Below are 20568 nucleotides of genomic sequence, written 5' to 3'. Positions count from 1 at the left end.
GTGATGGGTTTTCCTGGGGTGCAACCTGGAACTAGGGTACCACTAAGCCCTGTGTGCCACCAACCTGTGCTCCCTCTCACACTGTGATGCTGTGACAAGCTGCAAAGCCCTCCCTATCCTGCACTTACACAGCCATCCAGAGGCAGGGACACCCCAGCTGAGTTACATGAATTCTTCTCCCAGCCACTCATGAACCAACAACAGAGAGGATCCAGCCAATTCCCCCAACTCCACAGCCTTGGACCCTAAGACTATATCACCCTGTGTACATTTATAATTCAGTCCATTCTTCCCTCAATGTGGAGAAGACATGCTTTTGTACACTGAGCAGATTTCCCAAACACTTCAAGGAAAACACACTGTCTTAGGTAAAATATAAAAGAGATTTATTCACTCCAGAAAGACAGATATTAAGTGATTATAGTAGTGAGCATAGAGATCAAAGTTAGTCACCTAAGAAATACAACAAATTTGCAGTCTGAGTTCTATAAACTAAACCGGATTTGAAGCAGGCAGTGTCTCCCCGATAGATGGTAGAGTTCCTTAATACACAGGCTGGGATTCTTCTTTGCAGCCTGAGACCACCTCTCCTGTTCACAGTCTTTGTTCTCCAGACGTGCTTCTAGGTGTTGAGTTGTGGGCCAAGAGGCCAAAAGCCACTTCCCCTCTTTTAGGTTCTTCCAGCTTGCTGGAAAGATCTTCTGTGACATGAGACAAGCCGTGTCCATTGTCGCTGCGCTCCCTCTGAGAAGCCTTCATTGTACACGATCCTGGGATGGTCCTTGGGAGTCTGGATCCCTTAACGTGCCATCAGTGCTGTCTGGCTTCTCCATCGTTGTACCTGAAAGGCTGGTTGTGGGTGTTCCCAACTTCACAACATCTTTCAGTGACACACACAGACCAAAACTACTTCACTTCCTGTACAATACAGTGATAGCGCATGCACTCCAACAGGATATTAATGTTCAACAGGGCAAGGCTTTTCGAATGATGGCTAACAAGGCATGCTGGGTACAAAACATAGCATAATGATATCACCATGTAAATATGGGGGTGCCAGGGTACTGCTTTGGAGCACAGAGGGCCACAGAACCAGACACAGGGACAGAGATGTGAGGCCCCGGGATGCTCTGAAGCTTTATTGGCCTTGCTCCTGAGGCAGAGAATTGGGAACTTCATCCCATCAGCCCCAACATGACACAAACCAACCCCACCCAGACAGGGCTAACGCTACTGCCAGGAGTCTGCCTGGCCTTCGCCACCTCCCATCCACCACTGCTCTCTGCCCTGGCCATCACCATGCCTATCCCTCACCCCCATCTGCCCTAGTGCCCTTGCCACCTCCCATCCCCCACCACGTCTGCCCTGCTGCTTGCAACTTCCCATCTCATTCCCCCATCTGCCCCACCCCTCCTGGCTCAGCCCATGGAGTTTCCTTTCAAGGCAATATTGAATGAAGTAGCTAAGACCCACCTCCCCTGGCCCTGGGCTGGTCACGGGGACAGCAGGAGTGGGCACCACCCCTCTGCTGCATGGGAGGGTGGGGGAGATTGGACCTATAAGAAGAGGGGCTGGGAGATGAGAGCCCATCATTGGGGTCTGGTGTGAACATCCATCAGTGGGTGACGGCACCTCCTGCTCTGGCACCATGGAAACCCTGGTGAGTCCCCACTGCCCCTCATCTCCTGCCCCATGGCAACCCTTGTGAGTCCCCCATCTCCCTCTGCCCCATGGAAACCCTGGTGTATCCCCCCTGCACCTTACCTTCTGCCCCATGGAAATGCTTGTGAGACATCCCCCCCACCTCCTGTCCCATGGAAACCCTGGTGAATCCCCCCTAACCCTCACCTCCTGCCGCATGACAACCCTCATGAGGCCCTTCCACCTCCTCCTGCCCCACAGAAACCCTGGTGAGACGTCCCCTCCACCTCCTGTCCCACGGAAACCCTGGTGAATCCCCTCTAACCCTCACCTCCCATCCCATGACAACCCTCGTGAGGCCCTCCCACCTCCTCCTGCCCCATGGAAACATTGGGGAGGCATCCCCCCACCTCCTGCCCATAGAGGTGAATCCCCCTTTTCCCCCCCTCCTGGCCCATAGAGCCCCACGGAAGACCTGTTTGCCATTCACACCACATCCCATCAGTCTCCAGGGGGTTATCCCCTGCCCCCTCTCCTGTCTGTGGCACATCAGGGGTTAGGCGATGTGGGTTGGCAGGCTCTGGGTCTTTGCCCAGGCTCGGGGGTGCTGACACTGTGGGGTCCTGTGCAGGTGTCGGGGAGGATGCCCAGGGCTGGACTCCTGCTGCTGCCCCTTCTCCTCTGCTTCGGGCCAGAGACTGTCGGGAGCATCAACCCCGTCGTGCTTGGAGAGATTGTGGATCATGGAGATAAGTGAGTGAGGCCCCAGTGGGGCATTTCCCATCTGTCTGTGACCCCTCTGCCCTCCCTGGGTGGTAAATGAAGAAAAAAGGGGGGATGATGCTTCACGTTTGCCCTCTGTGATGTTCTATGACATAGGTGGCTCAGTGCATGGCAGAGCTGAGAGGGGTGATTCTGGGATGCAGGGGGAGCTAGGGCTCAGAGCTAGGAGGGCAGGGGGAGCTGGGGCTTGGAGCTGGGAGGGGTGATTCTGGGGTGCAGGTGTAGATGGAGCCTTGAGCTGGGAGAGGGGTAATTCTAGGGGTGCAGGGGGTGGTGGGGAGGTGGGTCTCATTACTATTATGAAAAACTGGTTGAAATCTGGAACTCCAATTCCCTCGGAAATTCTGAAATTTCTATTTTCTTTTCAGTACAAATTAATACTAACTCTTGAAAACTTCCACGGAATGGGAATTCCAAATTTTGTTTTGGAAAAATTAATAACAGATTTCAGTTAGACCATATCTGAATATTTCATTTTAGAAAGATCAAAATATTTCCATTTCAGCTTCAGCAACTTGACTTTCCTTCTTTATAATATAATATAATATATATAATATAATATAATATAATATATAATATAAATACATGAAAGTCCAGATGTTTTCACCTGTATATTATAAACAGCAATATAACGTAATGAAAGTTTTTTTAAAAAAAGTCATAACCAAATGTTTCAATCTAAACAGATTCTTCTAATAATTTTTCATCCGAAAACTACACAAAATCGATGTATTTGCTTGGAACATTTAGATTTTGTTGAATCAGCCTTTCCCTAAGGAAAACTGCTCTGTAGGAAAAATTTTGAGCAGCAGTAGTCATGTGCTTGCTGTACACTCCCTTTGGAATAAATGAGGACCAGGTACCTTGCACCCAAGATTCTTTAAAGAACTGGCCTGTAGGATAAGTGCCCCCCAGTATTATCAGGGTGAGGAGGTTAGATTTGGACACGGGAGGCTGAGCATTAGCATGAATATTCATGATAGCGCTCAGGCCCTCTAATAGGACAAGCCCCCATGAACCTGGCTTCATTCCCACCCCCTGCTCCGGAGGCTGGGGGCTGCAGAAGGAGGTGGGGGGGCTCAGCTTAGAGGATGAAGGTCTGCAGGGCTAACCCTGTCCCACAGGTGAAACCTGTGCTCCCCCAAGCCTATGCTGTATCCACCCAGAGCAAGATTCCCTCCCAGTAGATGGTAGCTAAGGCGAAGGTGCACTGGGCTGGGAACCAGGAGCTCTGCTCCCAAGTCTGCTGTCTAGCGCACATCACAGCCCTTGTTACTCATTTGTTATCTGCACACTCCACCCACCTTTACTCTTCTGTGGGCTCAAGGTATAACCCAGTTAATTTAGGCACCCCTGCGCTTTCCCAGTTCCTAGGGCTCAGGGAGTAATTTTCTGCAGGTTTGTGGGGCCTTTTACCAGTGAAAGAGCCTTGCCCAGTCATATCCTTAACTTCTATTTGTAAACAATTACCAAAACAGAATACACAGGGGAAGCAGACGATGCTCACCACTCCCAATAAGGAAGAGGAACTTTTCCTGGTGGCCAGGCAGTCTCAGGTCATCTGGGGCTCCAGCTGCTGCATTGAGGGCTGGCAGGGTGCTGAGGGCTAGCGGCTCTGATCTTGGGCTGTGCCTTGGAGTTAGCGTCCAAAGAACTTCCTTCCTTTTGGACCCCAGTTTATATAGTGAAACTTGAGTCCTGCTTAGCTGTACCTTATCCAATGGTAAACTAAAATACTACAAAATTGTGTTTTTCACCAACCCTAGCCCATTACAAAACAATTCTTTACCCAATCAGACCCCACCAGCTTAGATGATTTAAATCTTGCAAAATTAGTTATGCACCAGACAGAAACCACCCAAGAAGCAGACAGAGACCATATAGATAAACAATAGAGAAGTGGGGGACTATAAGGGCAAAACAATAGAAGTATCGATTGAACAATGACAGCTGCTGATAAATGGTTTCTTGCCAGACCGCTGAACGCTGTCAAACAAAGTTTTCTTTAAAGATCTTAAGAGCTGGTGATGGTGGGGACTATTAGGACAGAAATGCCTCCTTCACAGCCCAATGTTACATTGTTATTTTATAACGTAGAGGGGATGTGAGGACGTGACTCTCTGTTTCCTGGCTCCCGTCCCCCTCTTGCGGTGGCTCCGCATAAAAGCTCCGGTTTGCTCCTGGAGCTCAAGCGGTAACGCTCGGCCCTGGGGAGCTGAGGACCAAATCTCATACCGTGCTGATGATCCCCGGGGGGCACCTGTGGCAGTTTCTTCTTAAAACCCCTCCAAGTTTATTTCATTCTCCCAGGGAGCAAACATCCCTCGACCCAGGCTGGAGCCCTAAGAGCCTAGAAGCGGCCAGTGACAGCACCATGTGCGACCCAGCCCAAGTTTGCTGCTCAGGGCTGGGGGCAGAGCTGTTCAGAGCCCCACATGCCCTCACTGCCCTTCGCTTTGCCTTTGCTTAGGGGTGGGCTGGCTGTTGAATACGCCTTCGCCGTCAGCCTGGAGAAAGCCAGTTGCGAGAACACATCTGGTCTGGAACAGGTGCTGCCCAGGAACAAGCTGTGGGACATGCAGGCGGCCATTAACCAAGAGGGCGACCTGCACGACCCAGATGAAGGGCACATTGTGGCTCCCCGGATGAAGCAGCAGGGTGACCAGAACAGCCCGGTGCAGAAGCTCCTGGCCCAGATCTACAACGAGAGAAGCTGCCTGATCTTCTTCACCATCCGCTCGCCCTGTGCGGGGACGTGCCTGCTGGGGAAGAGGCCCGACAACATCCTGTGGCTGGTGAGCGACACCTTCCGCCCCCTTGACCACAACTACAAGGCCTTTGTCTTCCGGCAGATCTACCGGCACCGAGACCTGGGTCCCAAAAGCCTGCTGGAGGCCTGGCACCAGCTGCCCGACGTGCCCCTGCTGCGCTGTGACACCAATGGCTGCAGGGACTGCAGAGGGAACGACCCCAACACCGACACCAACGCCTGCCTGGATGAGATGCGAGCCATGAGGCAGCCGCTGCACCCACCTGGCAGGGGGCAGGAGAGAGAGCAGGGGGCAGAGGGGAGAGCAGAGGTGGGAGGGGAGAGCAGGGGGCATCTTCAGAGGGCTGGGGAGATGGTGGGCAGGAGGCCCCACTGGAAGCTGGGGGGACAGCGGGGCAGAGGGCGACATCGTAACACTGGGGGGATTGTCGGACAGTGCGCTCCTTCGGAAATGTTGCGGACGGGGGAGCTGCAGGCGCTTTAAGTGGGTGGTGCGCTGGAGTCGCCGTTTGAAGCGTTGGGTGGGGTGGTGCAGGAGGCGCTGTAGGAAATGGCGTGAGAGAAGGCGCCGCAGGAACCAGCGTGGCGGCAGGTGCCGGAGGGGACGGCGTGGCGGCAGGCGCCGTAGGGGACGGCGCTCCTGGAGGGTTGGGGGGATGGTTGGCCATGAGGCGCCGTTGGGGGAAAAGGTGGTGGAGGGTTAGGAGGCTCCATCAGAGGGTTGGGGGGGTGACGGGGCAGCGGGCACAGTTGGGGGAGGGTGGAACGGGGCATAGTCAGAAGATTTGGGGGATTAGGGGTAGGGGGTGGAGGGGGTGGGACATTTCTTCTCTCAAGGCCTGTAATTTTGTGGCTTCCCCCCCACCCTGAATGATTAACACCAATAAACTGTCGGAGCATCCTGCGGTCTCTTGTCTCTGTCCATGTGTCTGTCTCCCTCCTCTCTGTCCGTGTGTCTGGACTTTACACAGCGTGGGAGGCCTCCCAGTCTCCCTGGCAGTGCCTCCTTCATCGGGCCAGGCCTGGGCCCCCACTTTTTGCCTGGGGCTCCCCCTGAGCCCAGACCCCTGGCACAGAGCTCACTCCCTTGGGAGAGAAGCAGGGCAGCCTTTGCCAGACACCCAGTTCGCCATGGATTACCCTGGCCATCTGCTGCCATCTGCTGGTGATGTGAGGTAGACACATGAAAAACACAGTGGGCAGACCCCAGTTTGCACGTTTCCTGCCGGCCCCCCACTGGCTGGATCTGACGGGAGGGAAGCTCAGAGGGGGATGAGAGGGGTCGGGGCACATCTGCCCTGTAGGCTCTGGGCGGGTCAGGTGCCTGTTGCTAAAGCCCATGCTTCATAAGACAATTCAGAGGAGAAGAAACAGGTTTCTGTTCCAGGAAGGCAGCTCCAATCAAACACAAGAGAAACCCAGTAAAGCTTTAAAATCTGGACAATGAGCAGGGATGGGATTGTAGCAATCAGAAAGAATTCTATTTAATGGAAAATTGCAAGGATCGTTCAATCCCACAATCAGGAAGTGACAGGGAAAGACTTGTGCGTCCCTTCCCAGCTTCCCATTGCCCACAATGCTGCCCATAACTCTCCTTTCATGGCCTTCCCCGACAGACACCCAAGAACTATCCGTCCCCAGCGCCACCGAAGCTGCAGGGAAGTCAGAACCGACAGGACCTCTCCTGGGTCTGGGCACAAGGATGGTGCCAGGGCATGCAATGTGTGGCTGAGGGATGGGCTACTGTAACGGAGATATAAGCAGAGGGGTCACTGCTCAGGGGCTGCGTTAGCGGGGCAGTTCGGGGCACGTAGTGCACAATCTTCACTCACCTCCCAAAGCGCTCAGGGAAATTGGCTGTGGCCAGGAGCAGCTGGGCCTGTGCGGCACCAGCCGATCTGCCCGGGCTCTCCCCTGCCCTCCCGTGTGAACCAAACCTCACCACCGTGGAGCAGGCTGACGAGGGACACCTGCCCATGGGCTGGCTGCCACAGCAGCCAATGCTAGGGACTGGATCAACAACGCCAGGCTCGCAGGCTGAGCCTTGTCACAGACTCCCCGGGTCTGTGTGTGGGGCAGGAGGCCGACCGCAGACCCACCCTGGGGCTTCCACAGGCAAAGCATGCGACAAACATCTGATGTGTGTGGGTCAGGGATTCACACCGTAACTGACCCAGCGACCAAGTTGTGAAGCACAAACCTGTTTTCAAGGGGGCTTTTCACTGCACAAATCACATGAAACCAGAGCATGGTAGTGCCTCGGACCCCAGTCCTGGACCAGGCCCCATCGTGCTAGGCGCTGCACAAACCCAGAAGGAAAAGACACTCAGCTTCCGTGTCAAGGTTCCTTCCCCACTCTGAACTCTAGGGTACAGATGTGGGACCTGCATGAAAGACCCCCTAAGATTATTCTTACCAGCTTAAGTTAAAAACTTCCCCAAGGTACAAACTTTGCCTTGTCCTTGAATCGTATGCTGCCACCACCAAGCATTTTAAACAAAGAACAGGGAAAGAGAACGCTTGGAGACGTCTTCCCCCAAAATATCCCCCCAAGCCCTACACCCTCTTTTCTGGGGAAGGCTTGATAAGAATCCTCTCCAATTGGTACAGCCCCAAACCCTTGGATCTTCAGAACAATGAAAAATCAATCAGGTTCTTAAAAGAAGAATTTTAATTAAAGAAAAGGTAAAAGAATCACTTCTGTAAAATCAGGATGGTAAATACCCTACAGGGTAATCAGATTCAAAACATAGAGAATCCCTCTAGGCAAAACCTGAAGTTACAAAAAGACACAAAAGCAGGAATATACATTCCATCCAGCACAGCTTATTTTACCAGCCATTAAACAAAAGAAAATCGAACACATTTTCTAGCTAGATTACTTACTTACTAACTAACAGAAGTTCTGAGGCTGCATTCCTGATCTGTTCCCAGCAAAAGCATCACACAGACAGACAGACCGTTCCCCACCCCCCCTCCAGATTTGAAAGTATCTTGTCTCCTCATTGGTCAGGTGCCAGCGAGGTTATCTTAGCTTCTTAACCCTTTACAGGTGAAACGGTTTTGCCTCTGGCCAGGAGGGATTTTATAGCTTGTATACAGAAAGGTGGTTACCCTTCCCTTTATATTTATGACACCCCGCATAGATCAGCAGCCAGCTTTCAATCCCTCAGATCCCCAGCTTGTTCTCTGAGCTCCAGGAGCAATTAGTGGCCCCTTCCTCAAGGAGCCACCAAAGAAGGACATGGGCAATGCTGTCTCAGTGGGTTACCCAAGCAGTCACTTGTCAGCAGTAGCAAGTTAGCACCCAGGAATCCTGGATTCTTTCCACCCCTGGTTCTGGGAGAGGAGTGTGGCTTAGTGGTTAGAAATCTGAGACTCTAACTTGGATTGGTCATTCTGAAAGACAAGATGGGGCCGTAGCAGATCAGAGTGGCTTCTGTGATCTTAGAGACCTGGGTCTTGGAAATGTTTAGCCATTTTTCACACACCCCATTTTTGTCATCAAATTGAAATTTGGCAGCTTCAAACTGAGGCACAAAATTCACCGTGATCACTTTAAAGTATTTTTCAAAAACCCACATGTGAGTACTTAAAAATGGTATTCTTGGAGACCATAGACCTCGTCTGTGAACTATGATATCTGCAAATGTCACACACACACACACAGAGTCCGTCACGGGAAAAAATCACAACCCAGGTTTTGTTTTATTAGAACTCACTCAGCAACACAAGAGATTAGTATCCTTGCCACTGCCCAACACAAACGTGTTGCACACAACCCTCGCTCTGGTGTCGCTGCACCTCATCCAGACACATTCCAGCCTCTGGTTACGTTTTGCTTTTTGAAACTTGCTCAGGGCACTGATCAGACACCGGCCTTTCCACCGTGGAGGGTGGGAAGAATGATCCTGGGGGTGATGCCTGGGTCTGGGTGCCAGGACACCTGGGTTCTAGCCTTAGCTCTGCCCCTGTCTTTGGCAGGTCCCCTCCTGTCTGGGTGCCTCAGTTTGCCCCTCTCTAAGCTGGATCTGTAACATTTGTGAGGCTTCTAAGGGAGCTAACAACCAGCGCAAATCTGAAGGCAACCACAGAAATGACACCCCACCAGTGTGTGCCCAGAGCCAGTGCCCACACGTGACTGATGTGACAGGGAAGTATGTCCGCACAGCAACTTTAGGGTTGCCAACTTTCTAAGAGCAGAGAACTGAACACCCTTGACCCACCCCCTGCCCCGCCCCTTCTTCAAGCTCCTGCCCCCACTCATTCCACCCCCCTCACTCGCTCTCCTCCACCCTTGCTCACTCGCTCATTTTCACCAGGCTGGGGTAGGGGGTTGGAGTGTGGGAGGGGGTTTGGGGAGTGGGGTCTGGGGTGGGGGCAGTGGGTTGGGGTGTGGGAGGGGGGCAGGCTCTCGCCTGGGGATTTGGGCTCTGGGTTGGGGGCATTAATGAGGAGTTTAGAGTGTGGGAGGTGGCTCCAGGCTGGGGTAGGGGGTTGGGGTGCGGGAGGGGGTTCGGGAAGCAGGCTCTGGGTGGTGCTGATCTCAGGAAGCTCCCAGGAAGTTGCAACATCTCCCTCCAGCTCCCAGGCAGTGGCACGGCAATGGGGTTCCACATGCTGCCGCTATACACAGGCGCTGCCCCCACAGATCCCATTGGTTGTGGTTCCTGGTCAATGGGAGCTGTGGAGCCAGCGCTTGGGGCAGGGGCAGCGTGCAGAGCCTCCATGGCTGCCCCTGTACCTTGAGGCCGCACCCTGCAGGGACATGTCGGCTGCTTCTGGGAACTGCAAGGAGCCGGGTGAGGAGCCTCCTTGCACCACCCAACCGGACTTTTAACCCAGCCACCAGGGTCCCTGTTCGACCAGGTGTACCAGTTGAAAACCAGACACCTGGCATTGGGCAGCCCTAACTGGGAGGCGTGACTCTCAGCTCATGTAGAGGGACCCGTGCTTCTGCCTGTAAACATCACGGCAGCACCAGTTGTGTGGTGGGTGCTTGGCCCAGCCGCCCGAGTAATCGATCACTGTGGTCAGACATCCCCTGTCAACAGACAGATCCTCCTCCTACTCTCCCCTGTCGCGCCCCCCCTTCTCCCAGCCCAGGTTATTCACCATCCCCCCCTTTCCAGAAGAAAAGACTTTCCTGGTTTTCTCAGGTGTTTGGTTTCTAGCAAGGGGTTTAGGTGAGAATTTTCTGCTTACAGTGACGGGGCCTCCCCCACCCCCAGGCCTGGCCCCACGGTTCAGATCACAAGCCACGAATGGCAGCAGAAGGCCCCTGGGTGGCTCCAGATGTCTCCAGTCCAGAGCAGGGAGGAAACTGAGGCAGGGGTTGGGTAGGGAGGGGTGTGTAGATGTGTCAGACTTCTGTGCACAATGTCTGTGTGTCTGTGATGCACCTCCCAGGGGGGCTGATGAAGGGGGGCCCTCCTGGGGCTCCCACCTTTTGGTGGAGCTCTGCCAGGGGGGTGTTTAAGCTACAGGAGAGTCTGAGGGGTCACCCCTGGTTGCGGGGGCTGGGCAGGGCGCCATGTCTCTAAGCTGTCAACGGAGGTGCTAGGCAGAGGGTCTGCACCCTGAGAGTGTGCCCAGGGACCCCAAGAGAGAACCCGGGCCTGGGCTCTGTTCGGAGTGGTCAAGAGGGGGCGCTCGTCTGCCACTCACTGCCAGGCTAAGGGACCGGGGCGCTCTCCCTGGGGCTGTGTGGTGGCTTTGCTGAGTAATTCCAAAAAAACCCCAGCGGTCCTAGGCAGTGGGGCCAGCAGGAGAGACGGGCCCAGGCATGGAGAACGGAGAGGAAGGGGGTGAACTCTTTCTCTCTGTCACGGCCTGGGCCAGGCCTGGGCCAAGCCCCCTGACACCCAGGATGTGTTGTGTGTTGGAAGGGAGTTTGACCGTGTCTGAGCGGCCTGCCAGGGGGCAATCCCAGACGCCGCCCTGCCAGGGGCGCTTGGCATCTCAGCAAGGCTAGCGTGGGGAGAGCCATCCAGTTGGCACGCACAGGCCATGGCTCTGGAAGGAGGCTCAGCTGCTGGCCCATCCCCTGTGGAGCAAGGGTGTCTGCATGTGAGACTGGCCTAGCCAGGGGCATGGAGCTTCTGAGTGGGGTCATGGGGCAGAGACAGACCCCTATTGATGGGGGTGTTCTGCTCCGGGAGGCCAAACACCCCCCCAAGCCAGAAGGCCGTGTTGGGGAGACCGAGGCAGCGGCAGGGAAGCTGCATGTTCTGAACACGGGCAGACTTGGGTTCACCGAAGTGGGAGCTCGGTGGGATAAAGGAGAGCAAAATCCCAGCTCTGTGCTCACTGCTGATCAGGTAATGTCAGCCCAGGGCTGGCCTGTTGCTGGGAGTCATACGCCCCTTCCCAGCTCCTGCTGGCGTGTGCCACGTCCACAGGCACAACCAGGACCAACCCGCTGGAGTCGTTGTCAGACACATCTGTGGTGGGGCTGCCAGGACGTGCCCTCCTTTGCATGTTTCCTGGTGGAGTGGGGTGCACGGAAGTCTGTTCGTTCTGCCTGTCCTGGGCCATCAATCCATCCGCACCTGGAAGAGAAAGTCCTTCAGCGTTGAGCACCTTGTGTCTGAATGATGGGCTTCGGGAACGTGGGAGATCCTGGACCGCTCAGCCAGAGAAGCACAGAGACAGCATGGGATAGCAAGAGCTGGGAGGGGACTCAAGGGCTGGTCTAGATCCCAAACACACTGAGTTGGGGGTCAGGACAACTGGTTTCTTTCCTCAGTTCTGCCACTGACCCGTTCTGGGCCCCGGGGCCAGTCCCTTCCCCTGTCTCCTCTTGCCACCTGCCTATTTCCTGTTTCAAGGCAGTCCCAATATCTCGTCCCCTCTCTCATGCAGTCCCAGTCTGTCTGGGACAGGGTCTGCAGGGCCTGCAGGGCTACCAGGTGTTGTCAGACGTCACCGGTGTGGTGCTCTGCTCTATCCAATGTTGATAACAGTCGGCTGCGTGTGCTCCCTCTGTGTGCTGCCCCGGCTCTGCGCAGATCGCTGACACAGCTGACCCCGAGAGAACCCCCAGTGACCACAGACTCCGATAAGGTACGAAGGCACCCGGCCAGGTTTATTTTGCCTAATGAAACACAGTCTCCAGCTCCCCGGATCAGATGTCTACAGTTCTACTCGTACATGTGTGCTCCCTGACAATGGACCGGCTCAGTCAGTGTCGGGATTCTCCACTGCCCCCTAGGCCAGACAGAGACAACCCCTCTTATTCTTATACAGAGGGCCAAACAAGTTACACCTCACTCCTGACGCACTGAGGTCCAGCTCTTCTACGCGTTAGGGTGCCGCCTCTCTCCTGGTTATCTGTGTGGAATGTGCAAGTATCGGAGTGTTCTGGTACCAGCCTGGCACATGTTTCTATCTCTCGTGTCCAGGACCTTTTAGGAATGTGTATTTTTGCAACATCAGCCCTTTCCTTGCCAGACTCTGAGCAGAGCCTGCCTCTTGCTCACAGTTTAACTTGGCTTTATGTTAACAAAGGCTTGACCATTACTTTAGTACAGGCTTTAGGCCTCATACCAGGCCTCTGATAGAAGGGTTTATGTTTCAGGGCCTCATCTTACTACATTCCCCCACTTTTTGTTTTTTATGGGGAGAATGTTTACTCATCATCCCGAGAAGCATCGTGCATGGACTAAAGGTAACCCAGTGGGCTAGACACTGTTATGTGGTTACCTTATGTTACCATCCAGACACTCATGCCCCATCTGTTTTTTTCGCCTGCACGTTCCCTCGTACGACTGATGGACAGATTTCATTATCCAATTAGTTTTTAGTCCCTTATGGTGGGCCTGGGAATGTTAGGCCCGCGACTATGACTGAGGAATGCAGTATTATGATTGAGCCTTAGAGGCACTCCCAAATAATTAATATAAATGAATAATATGGATACGGCATATATATTTGTAGTGTATATGGGTATCTATGTATGTTTACATATCACAGCACTTTATATCCAAGCATAACAATTCTTTTCCAATCTGGTGGTGTAGTTTGGTCCTTGCGGTACTGCAGATAGCAACCCACTTTTATGAGGGCAATTACAGTTACCATCTGTATCATTATTAGCGGTAGGTTGAGTGTTTTGAAATACTTGGATAGGGATTGTGATAATGTGTCCCACAGTGCTAGGAAAAGGAGAAGTAAAAGAGAAATTTGGAGTAGTGACACTACCACTGAGGCCTTTATATATATATATTGTAATTAGTTACTACACAGGACTGTCCATTCATGTTGTAGGTTACCCTTCCTGCTGGTTGTCACCCTGTGGTAAGCGTCACTGGGCAGGAAACAGAAGTGGCCAACTTCTCTGTTCCATTGGTTGAACTGCTCTGTGATAGCCCAGTAGATGACGTAGATCCATTTGTTTCTGGTGGATGCTGTCTTCCAGATAAACCTACTGCATGGACAGTAACCAATTTAGCAAGTATTACAGTGTCAGGATGGAGTACTGGTATCCAGACACTGATCAGGATTGTTTTGAATAACATGTGCCTCAGTTAGGTTGCAGTGTCACTGACCCAAATTGTGACAGGTACTAACAGGCAATTTGTTTACCCAATCTGTAGTTACCGTGTAACTTAATATCTTTACCAGTTTGTTTTTTTCCTTGCCTTCATGTTTTTTGCTGCCGTTCATTTGTTAATTTTTACCTGTGTGTTGGCTAAACAGTTTAGCCATGTTATGCATGTTGTAAATGATATAGAGCAAGAATACAGCAATACAACAATAAGACAACACCACAACAATAATACAGTAATACAGCGATAATAGTTGCTTTTACAGAGTAGCCAAATTCAAATGAACTGACAGCGATTTCTAGCTGATGGCCAACTTAATTGTTCATATATGGAAGACTGAAGTGTATTTGGCCAGTCTCTTATTTCTAAAGACTTCATTTTTCTTTTCTTGATGCTTGGGGGGCTTCTTCACTGTATACTGAGATCATCTGGTATTTTGTGGTGCGATATCTTCTGGTGTCTTTGGTCTGTGGGGTGCAACCTTAAACAACCTAAGTTAGTTAACGTAATACATTTTTTGTTTGTTTGTTTTTACATTTCTCTTGTTTATAGCAACCCAGATTTAATACACAGATTAATTTAGTGTGTTTACAATGTAATAGGGACCAAGTCTTTTGTAACACAAGCTATACTTTTGCAATTGTTGTGTAGACGTTCATTTTCACTTGAGGTGCATTACTAATATGTTACACTAAATGTAATGCTTAACAGCTAAAATAGATGCTCACAATCTTCCATGAGAAGATGTATTGCTTTCCCTTGCTAAACACTTTGTTTTAGCAAAAGAGTTAGTCACAATATTTTAATAAGCTTTTTAGAGTTAATTTGCTTGTGATACCAATTTCACTTTTGTTGACTGTTTAGAAGCACAAATGTTAGCAACCACTACTTCCCTTTAACATAACTTAAAAGAGAATAACAATTAAACCAAAATGAATTTTAAATACAGGTCGATGCAAATAATTTGAAGGTGTTAAAGTTTTCTGACACTTGGTTGTGTTTGGGAGACAAAAGTGGAAGCGTGTTGAAAAGGTGGAAACCTGTTGAAATTGTTTGGTTAGCTTTATGAATAAATTGTTATGTTTAAACATTTTTGCTATGACATTTTTATCACTATATTTAAAAGTGCAAACAAGTTTTTAAAACCCCAAGCAAGAAATTAACATTGTTTTAATATTACCTTAATGTTGAGATTTCCCCTTACTTTTTTCTTTCTTTGAATAAAAAATAAAAATGAAACACAGAACTGTGATTAATAAAAGAAAATTCTTTTGGTTTCCAATTGCATTATTTGTTGAGGAAGATATATATATATATATATATATATATATATATATATATATATATAACTGAGACCTTTTTGAAATTTGAAAAAGAAATTGTAAAAGTATGCTGGTTATACCCTAACCATAATCTTAAAATAGTGTGGGGCCACTTACAGATGTTTTTAAAAAAGGGTAGAAACTTGACTGTTGTTGCAACAAAATAAAAATAATAAAAAGTAGTCATGTGACACTCACAACATACAACACAGGCCAACATACATGACATACAGGACAAACTTACAACTAAAAACAAATGGCTCCAGAATTCTATTTATAACTATACAAAATAAAGGCAAACAAAAATAAAAATAATTTTAAAAAAGGGTTAGACATAAAAAAGTGAGCGATTACCTTTTTATTTAAAACTTTTAATCAAAATTGGTATTAAGTTATTTGCCAGATTTCTTGTATTACTTTAGTAACTTAAGGCATTTTTATTACTTTATATCAAACTTTAGTTTAAAACTTTGCTATCTGAAAATAAGGAAAGCCCATGTTTCAAATCTTAGGCAGTGGTTAGGATTAGAAGCAAAGTCTGCATTTCTGTTGCTTGGCAACCGTATTTTCAAGAAAGTTAGGAGTAATTCCAGCTGTTGCATTCCTGAAGGGTTAAAATAATCTACTGGATTTATTTAAAGTAAAAGTTTTTAACCTTGTGTTGTTTTTGTTCTGTTTTCAATGGCTTTATCTTTTAGAGGTTTCTGTAAAACCTATAATTAACTTTTAAAACAAAGAGAGAGAGCCGAAGTGAGGAGAAGCAGGGGAAAGGGAGTGTGTGTGGGTGTGTATGTAAAAATATTTGAGAAAGGTGGTTGTATTTTTAGATATGCTCTCGGAGTGTGGTTCGGTGGGTCAAAGCAGTTTGGGAACCTGCACAGTTGGAAACCGCGCCCTGGTTTTTATCCTGACTTTGACAGGAGAGTACGGGTAGTTAGTTACCTGCTCTTGTAAAACCTGAATTTCTTCTCCCAGTGTCTGTTACTTTTGTGTGCATGCCAAATGGATTGCAGGAGTGCCCTTTTTTGCTGCAGTTAACTGTTTTGGGGCAGATCTATGTGTTAATGTATTAATTATAGGGGTTAACCCGCTTAATCTTGGTTTTTCACTTTGAAATTCTTTTTTATTTACTTCCCTGCCATTGAGTCACAGCTCCAGTCTCCTAATGTGGTCTGGGAACCATTTCATTTTTAGCTTCATCTGATTTACTAATTCAGTGACGGTATTGTTTGCTACTTTCCCTCCTGTGCACTTACTTGCCCCGTTCTGACAGGCACCAATCTAGGTTTAGGTTTTTATCATACAGTGGTGGTTGCAATAAAGTGGACACCGTTTCATCTTTTAATTTTGCTAGGGCCACCTTTTTCCATTTCTGTCCCCATTCTTCAGGCACAGGGTAGCTACCTGAAGCCAGCTGTTGACCGCAAATGTTTATAAGAGGGGACAGCACATTATTCTTCTGTGGGTTTTCCACAGCTGTCTCCAATTTTTTAAATTAATTATGATAAATTGCACTATTAATTGCGCAGTTAAACAATAATAGAATGCCATGCATTTAAACATTTTTGGATGTTTTCTACATTTCCTGATTTCAATTACAACACGGAATACAAAGTATACAGTGCTCACTTTATATTTATTTTTATTACAAATATTTGCACTGTAAAAAACAAAGGAAATAGTTTTTTTCAATTCACCTCATACAAGTACCATAATGCAGGCTCTTCCTCATGAAAGTTGAACTTACAAATGTAGAATTATGTACAAAAAATAACTGCATTCAAAAATAAAACAATGTAAAACTTTAGAGCCTAAAGTCCATTCAGTCCTACTTCTTGTTCAGCCAATCGCTCAAACAAACAAGCATGTTTAAATTTGCGGGAGATAATGCTGCCCACTTCTTGTTTACAATGTCACCTAAAAGTGAGAACAGGCATTCGCATGACACTCTTGTAGCTGGTGTCGCAAGATATTTACCTCCAGATGTGCTAAAGATTCATATGTCCCTTCATGCTTCCACCACCATTCCAGAGGACGTGCATCCATGCTGATGACGGGTTCTGCTCGATAACAATCCAAAGCAGTGCGGACCTACGCATATTCATTTTCATCATCTGAGTCAGCTGCCACCAGCGGAAGTTGATTTTCTTTTTTGATGGTTTGGGTTCTGTAGTTTCCACATCAGAGTGTTGCTCTTTTAACACTTCTGAAAGCATGCTCCACACCCCGTCCCGATCAGATTTTGGCACGCACTTCAGATTCTTAAACCTTAGGTTCAGTGCTGTAGCTATTTTTAGAAATCTCACATTGGTACGGTCTGCGTTTTGTCAAATCTGGAGTGAAAGTGTTCTTAAATGACCAACATGTGCTGGGTCATCATCTGAGACTGCTACAACATGAAATATATGAGAGAATGCGAGTAAAACAGCAGGGGACATACAATTCTCCCCCAAGAAGTTCAGTCACAAATTTAATTAACGCATTTTTTTAAAATGAACATCATCAGCATGGAAGCATGTCCTCTGGAATGGTGGAAGAAGCATGAAGGGGCAACACGCATGTTAGCATATCTGGCACTAAATACCTTGTAAAGCTGGCTACAAAAGTGCCATGCAATCGCTGTTCTCACTTTCAGATGACATTGTAAATAGAAGTAGCAACAGTATCTCCCATAAATGTAAACAAATTGTTTGTCTAGTGATTGGCTGAACAAGAAGTAGACTGAGTGGATTTGTAGGCTCTAAAGTTTTGCATGTTTTGTTTTTCAGTGCAGTTATGTAACAACCCCCTGCCTACATTTCTAAGTTACACTTCAGGATAAAGAGATTGCACTACAGTACTGTTTGAGGAGAAAGAAAAATACTATTTCTTTATTTATCATTTTTACAGTGAATATTTTGTAAATAAAAATAATATAAAGTGAGCACTGTAACTTTGTATTCTGTGTTGAAATAGAAATCAATATATTTTAATGTAGAAAAAAACATCCAAAAATATTTAATAAATTTGAATTGCACTGACCACTGACAAGCACTGAACAAGGATCTGTACTATGTATGTATTATTATAGTTTGCTTCTATAGTTCACTCAGTGTGGGAAAGCATGCCCAACAAGCTTGTGTTAACCAAACCGAGATTTCCCCAGACACTTCATTCTACTACTATAAGGGCCCTACCATCATCAAACCCTAACCCCGCCCCTTGACCTTAGCCCCGCCCTTTCCCCTTAGCGCCACCCACCGGAAGCCCGCCCCATGGGTTTACTCCGTCAGGCGCCACATGACCGGAAGCAAGGTATGTCATGTGACCCCTCTAACAACTCCTCCCACTGCCCTCTACCAATCAGGATGGGTTTCGCCCCTGTAGGACTTCCCCCAAGAGGAGCTTTGACCAATCAGGGCGAGTTCCGGAGCGGGGTGTCCTCTCCGGAAGTGGGTCTTGTGACCCTCTAACAACTCTCCTCCCCCCCCACCTCTACCAATCAGGATGGGTTTCGCCCCTGTAGGACTCCCAGAGAGGAGCTTTGACCAATCAGGGAGTTCCGGGGGGGGGTGTCCTCTCTGGAAGTGGGTCTTGTGACCCCTCTAACAACTCCTCCCCCAACCCCGCTACCAATCAGGAGGGTTTTGTTCCGATAGGACCAAGAGGATTTGACCAATTAGGATGAGTTCCGGGGGCGGGTGACCCGTCCGGAAATGATTCGTGTGACCCCTCTAACAACTCCTCCCACCAACCTCTACCAATCAGGCCGGCCCGAGAGCAGATTTGACCAAAATAGGGCAGGTTCTGGGATGGGGTGAACCGCCCAGAAGAGGGGCGTATGACCCCTCTGCCAATCAGAGCGCAGCACCATCACCCCATAAGGCCCAGCGTCGGCAGAAGAGGCTGTCTTTTACCAAGAGCGCGTGTTTTAGAAATCGTGGAAACATGGACTCCTTCACCACCCCCGTGAGAACTTCGGACTTTGTTTTAGCCCCAGGGCCTTCAACAAACCGCGGAGAAAGCGCTACATCAGCGACAGTTCCGAGGAGGAGGAGGGGGCGATTGAGGGGAGCCCTTTGGCCCAGCCATTGATGGATACCCCGGACCCTGAAACCCAGCCGCTTGTGGGGCCCCGCGATGAGCGTGATGGCCTCTTGTTGTCCACCCCCCGGGAGGAGGAAGGTGATCGCAGCTCGGGGAAGTCACTAGTGGACAAGATGAACGCTCAGGTAAATGAATGCTTAAGAAGTGACGGTCGGGGTGGGGGTGTAACGGGGCTAGGAACCAGGGATTGTGTAAATCAAAAACCAAGCAGTGGGGTGCTTACGCTGTTTCTTTTTGAAAAAAATCTCTCAACAGCTCGATGATGCCTTTCTAGAGGACCCGGAGACTCTGGACAGCGTTGCACCAAGCAGCGAAGATGAACCGGGCCCACCTTGTTTTTGCTCAACGCCGATACAAAATGTTGAAGAGGACTCCGAGGATGATGGCTATGAGGAGTTTAGGAGGAGGCTTGGCATGGAACTGACTGAGCCCGTGCCAGGTCGTGAGCGTAACAAAGTCATGCGGACTATTGTACGCGTTGCTGTTTATTCTGTTCTTAATCACTGTCTTAGGGAAAAGCTTTTTGAAGATTGTGAGGGCTGTGTCATAGATGCACCAGGCCAGCGGCACCATGACTGTGTGACTTGGACTTCAGTGGATATAAACTTCAAGCTCCGGGGCCTGTGTGCTGAGCTGTGTTTGGAAAGCTTATTAAACACTGTGATTGCCATAGGTTATGCTATGCAATGTCTGTGCCTAACCCAAGAACATTTAGCACAAGGGGTGACCTTGATAAATGCTGTGCAATTCAGTGGAGACCCTGACCATGTTTTAAAGAAAATGACCAAACCGGAAGATGCCTGCTTAGAGCGTTATATTGACCGTCTGGTCCGCACAAAAAGTTACAGAACCCTGCTTAAGAAAAAGGCTATTTGTAAGAAATCTAAAAGGATTAAGTTAGAAAATGGTGAGGTGCCAAACATGCGATATAAAACTTGGTAGCTGTAAATTTAAAAAAAAAATCTATTGAAAAGGGCTTTGTGACTATTTGTATTTCTGTTAAAAGGTCTCTGGCCCTTAAGGGAGCTTAAAGTCTTTTTTTCTTTTTTTTTAATGGAGCATCTTGGTTTGTTTTCAAGGAGCTGTATGTCTTTTAAATAAAAAAAAATTGTTTGTGAGAACCTAGCTCTTGTGTCTTTTGTGTAAGAGAGACCCATTTACAGCAAAAAAAAAAAAAAAAAAGCTGAAATGTATGTTGTGGGAGGGGGAAAAATACCCTAAAAATGTGTTTACAATAAAACAAACAGGGATGGTTCAGACATGTGGTTGAGTACAATAGAGTGACTTATTCTGTTGAACTGAACGGGTTTAACCACCCCCTCACTGAATAGCCAGGGTGACTGTGATTACTCACCCTTGTTGCCATAGGGTTAATTTTGATGGGGGTGCACCCATAGTAAGGGAGGTGGGTGGGTGA

The 20568-nt window shown here is 48.9% G+C and overlaps 1 protein-coding gene across 1 annotated transcript; it reads left to right on the top strand.

The window, feature by feature from the left end:
- The first annotated feature begins 1571 nt into the window (after positions 1-1571).
- Positions 1572-20102, top strand: LOC122463703. Its single transcript, XM_043534887.1, has 5 exons — positions 1572-1660; positions 2273-2394; positions 4895-5560; positions 19039-19276; positions 19407-20102. Exons 1-5 carry the CDS (start codon positions 1649-1651, stop codon positions 20091-20093), a joined length of 1725 nt encoding a protein of 574 aa, XP_043390822.1. The 5' UTR covers positions 1572-1648; the 3' UTR covers positions 20094-20102.
- The last annotated feature ends 466 nt before the right edge of the window (positions 20103-20568 follow it).

Source organism: Chelonia mydas, chromosome 23, assembly GCF_015237465.2.
Source record: "Chelonia mydas isolate rCheMyd1 chromosome 23, rCheMyd1.pri.v2, whole genome shotgun sequence".
Lineage (NCBI taxonomy): Eukaryota > Metazoa > Chordata > Testudines > Cheloniidae > Chelonia > Chelonia mydas.
Note: the sequence above shows the minus strand (reverse complement) of the source record. Positions and strands in the feature narration are given on the sequence as shown.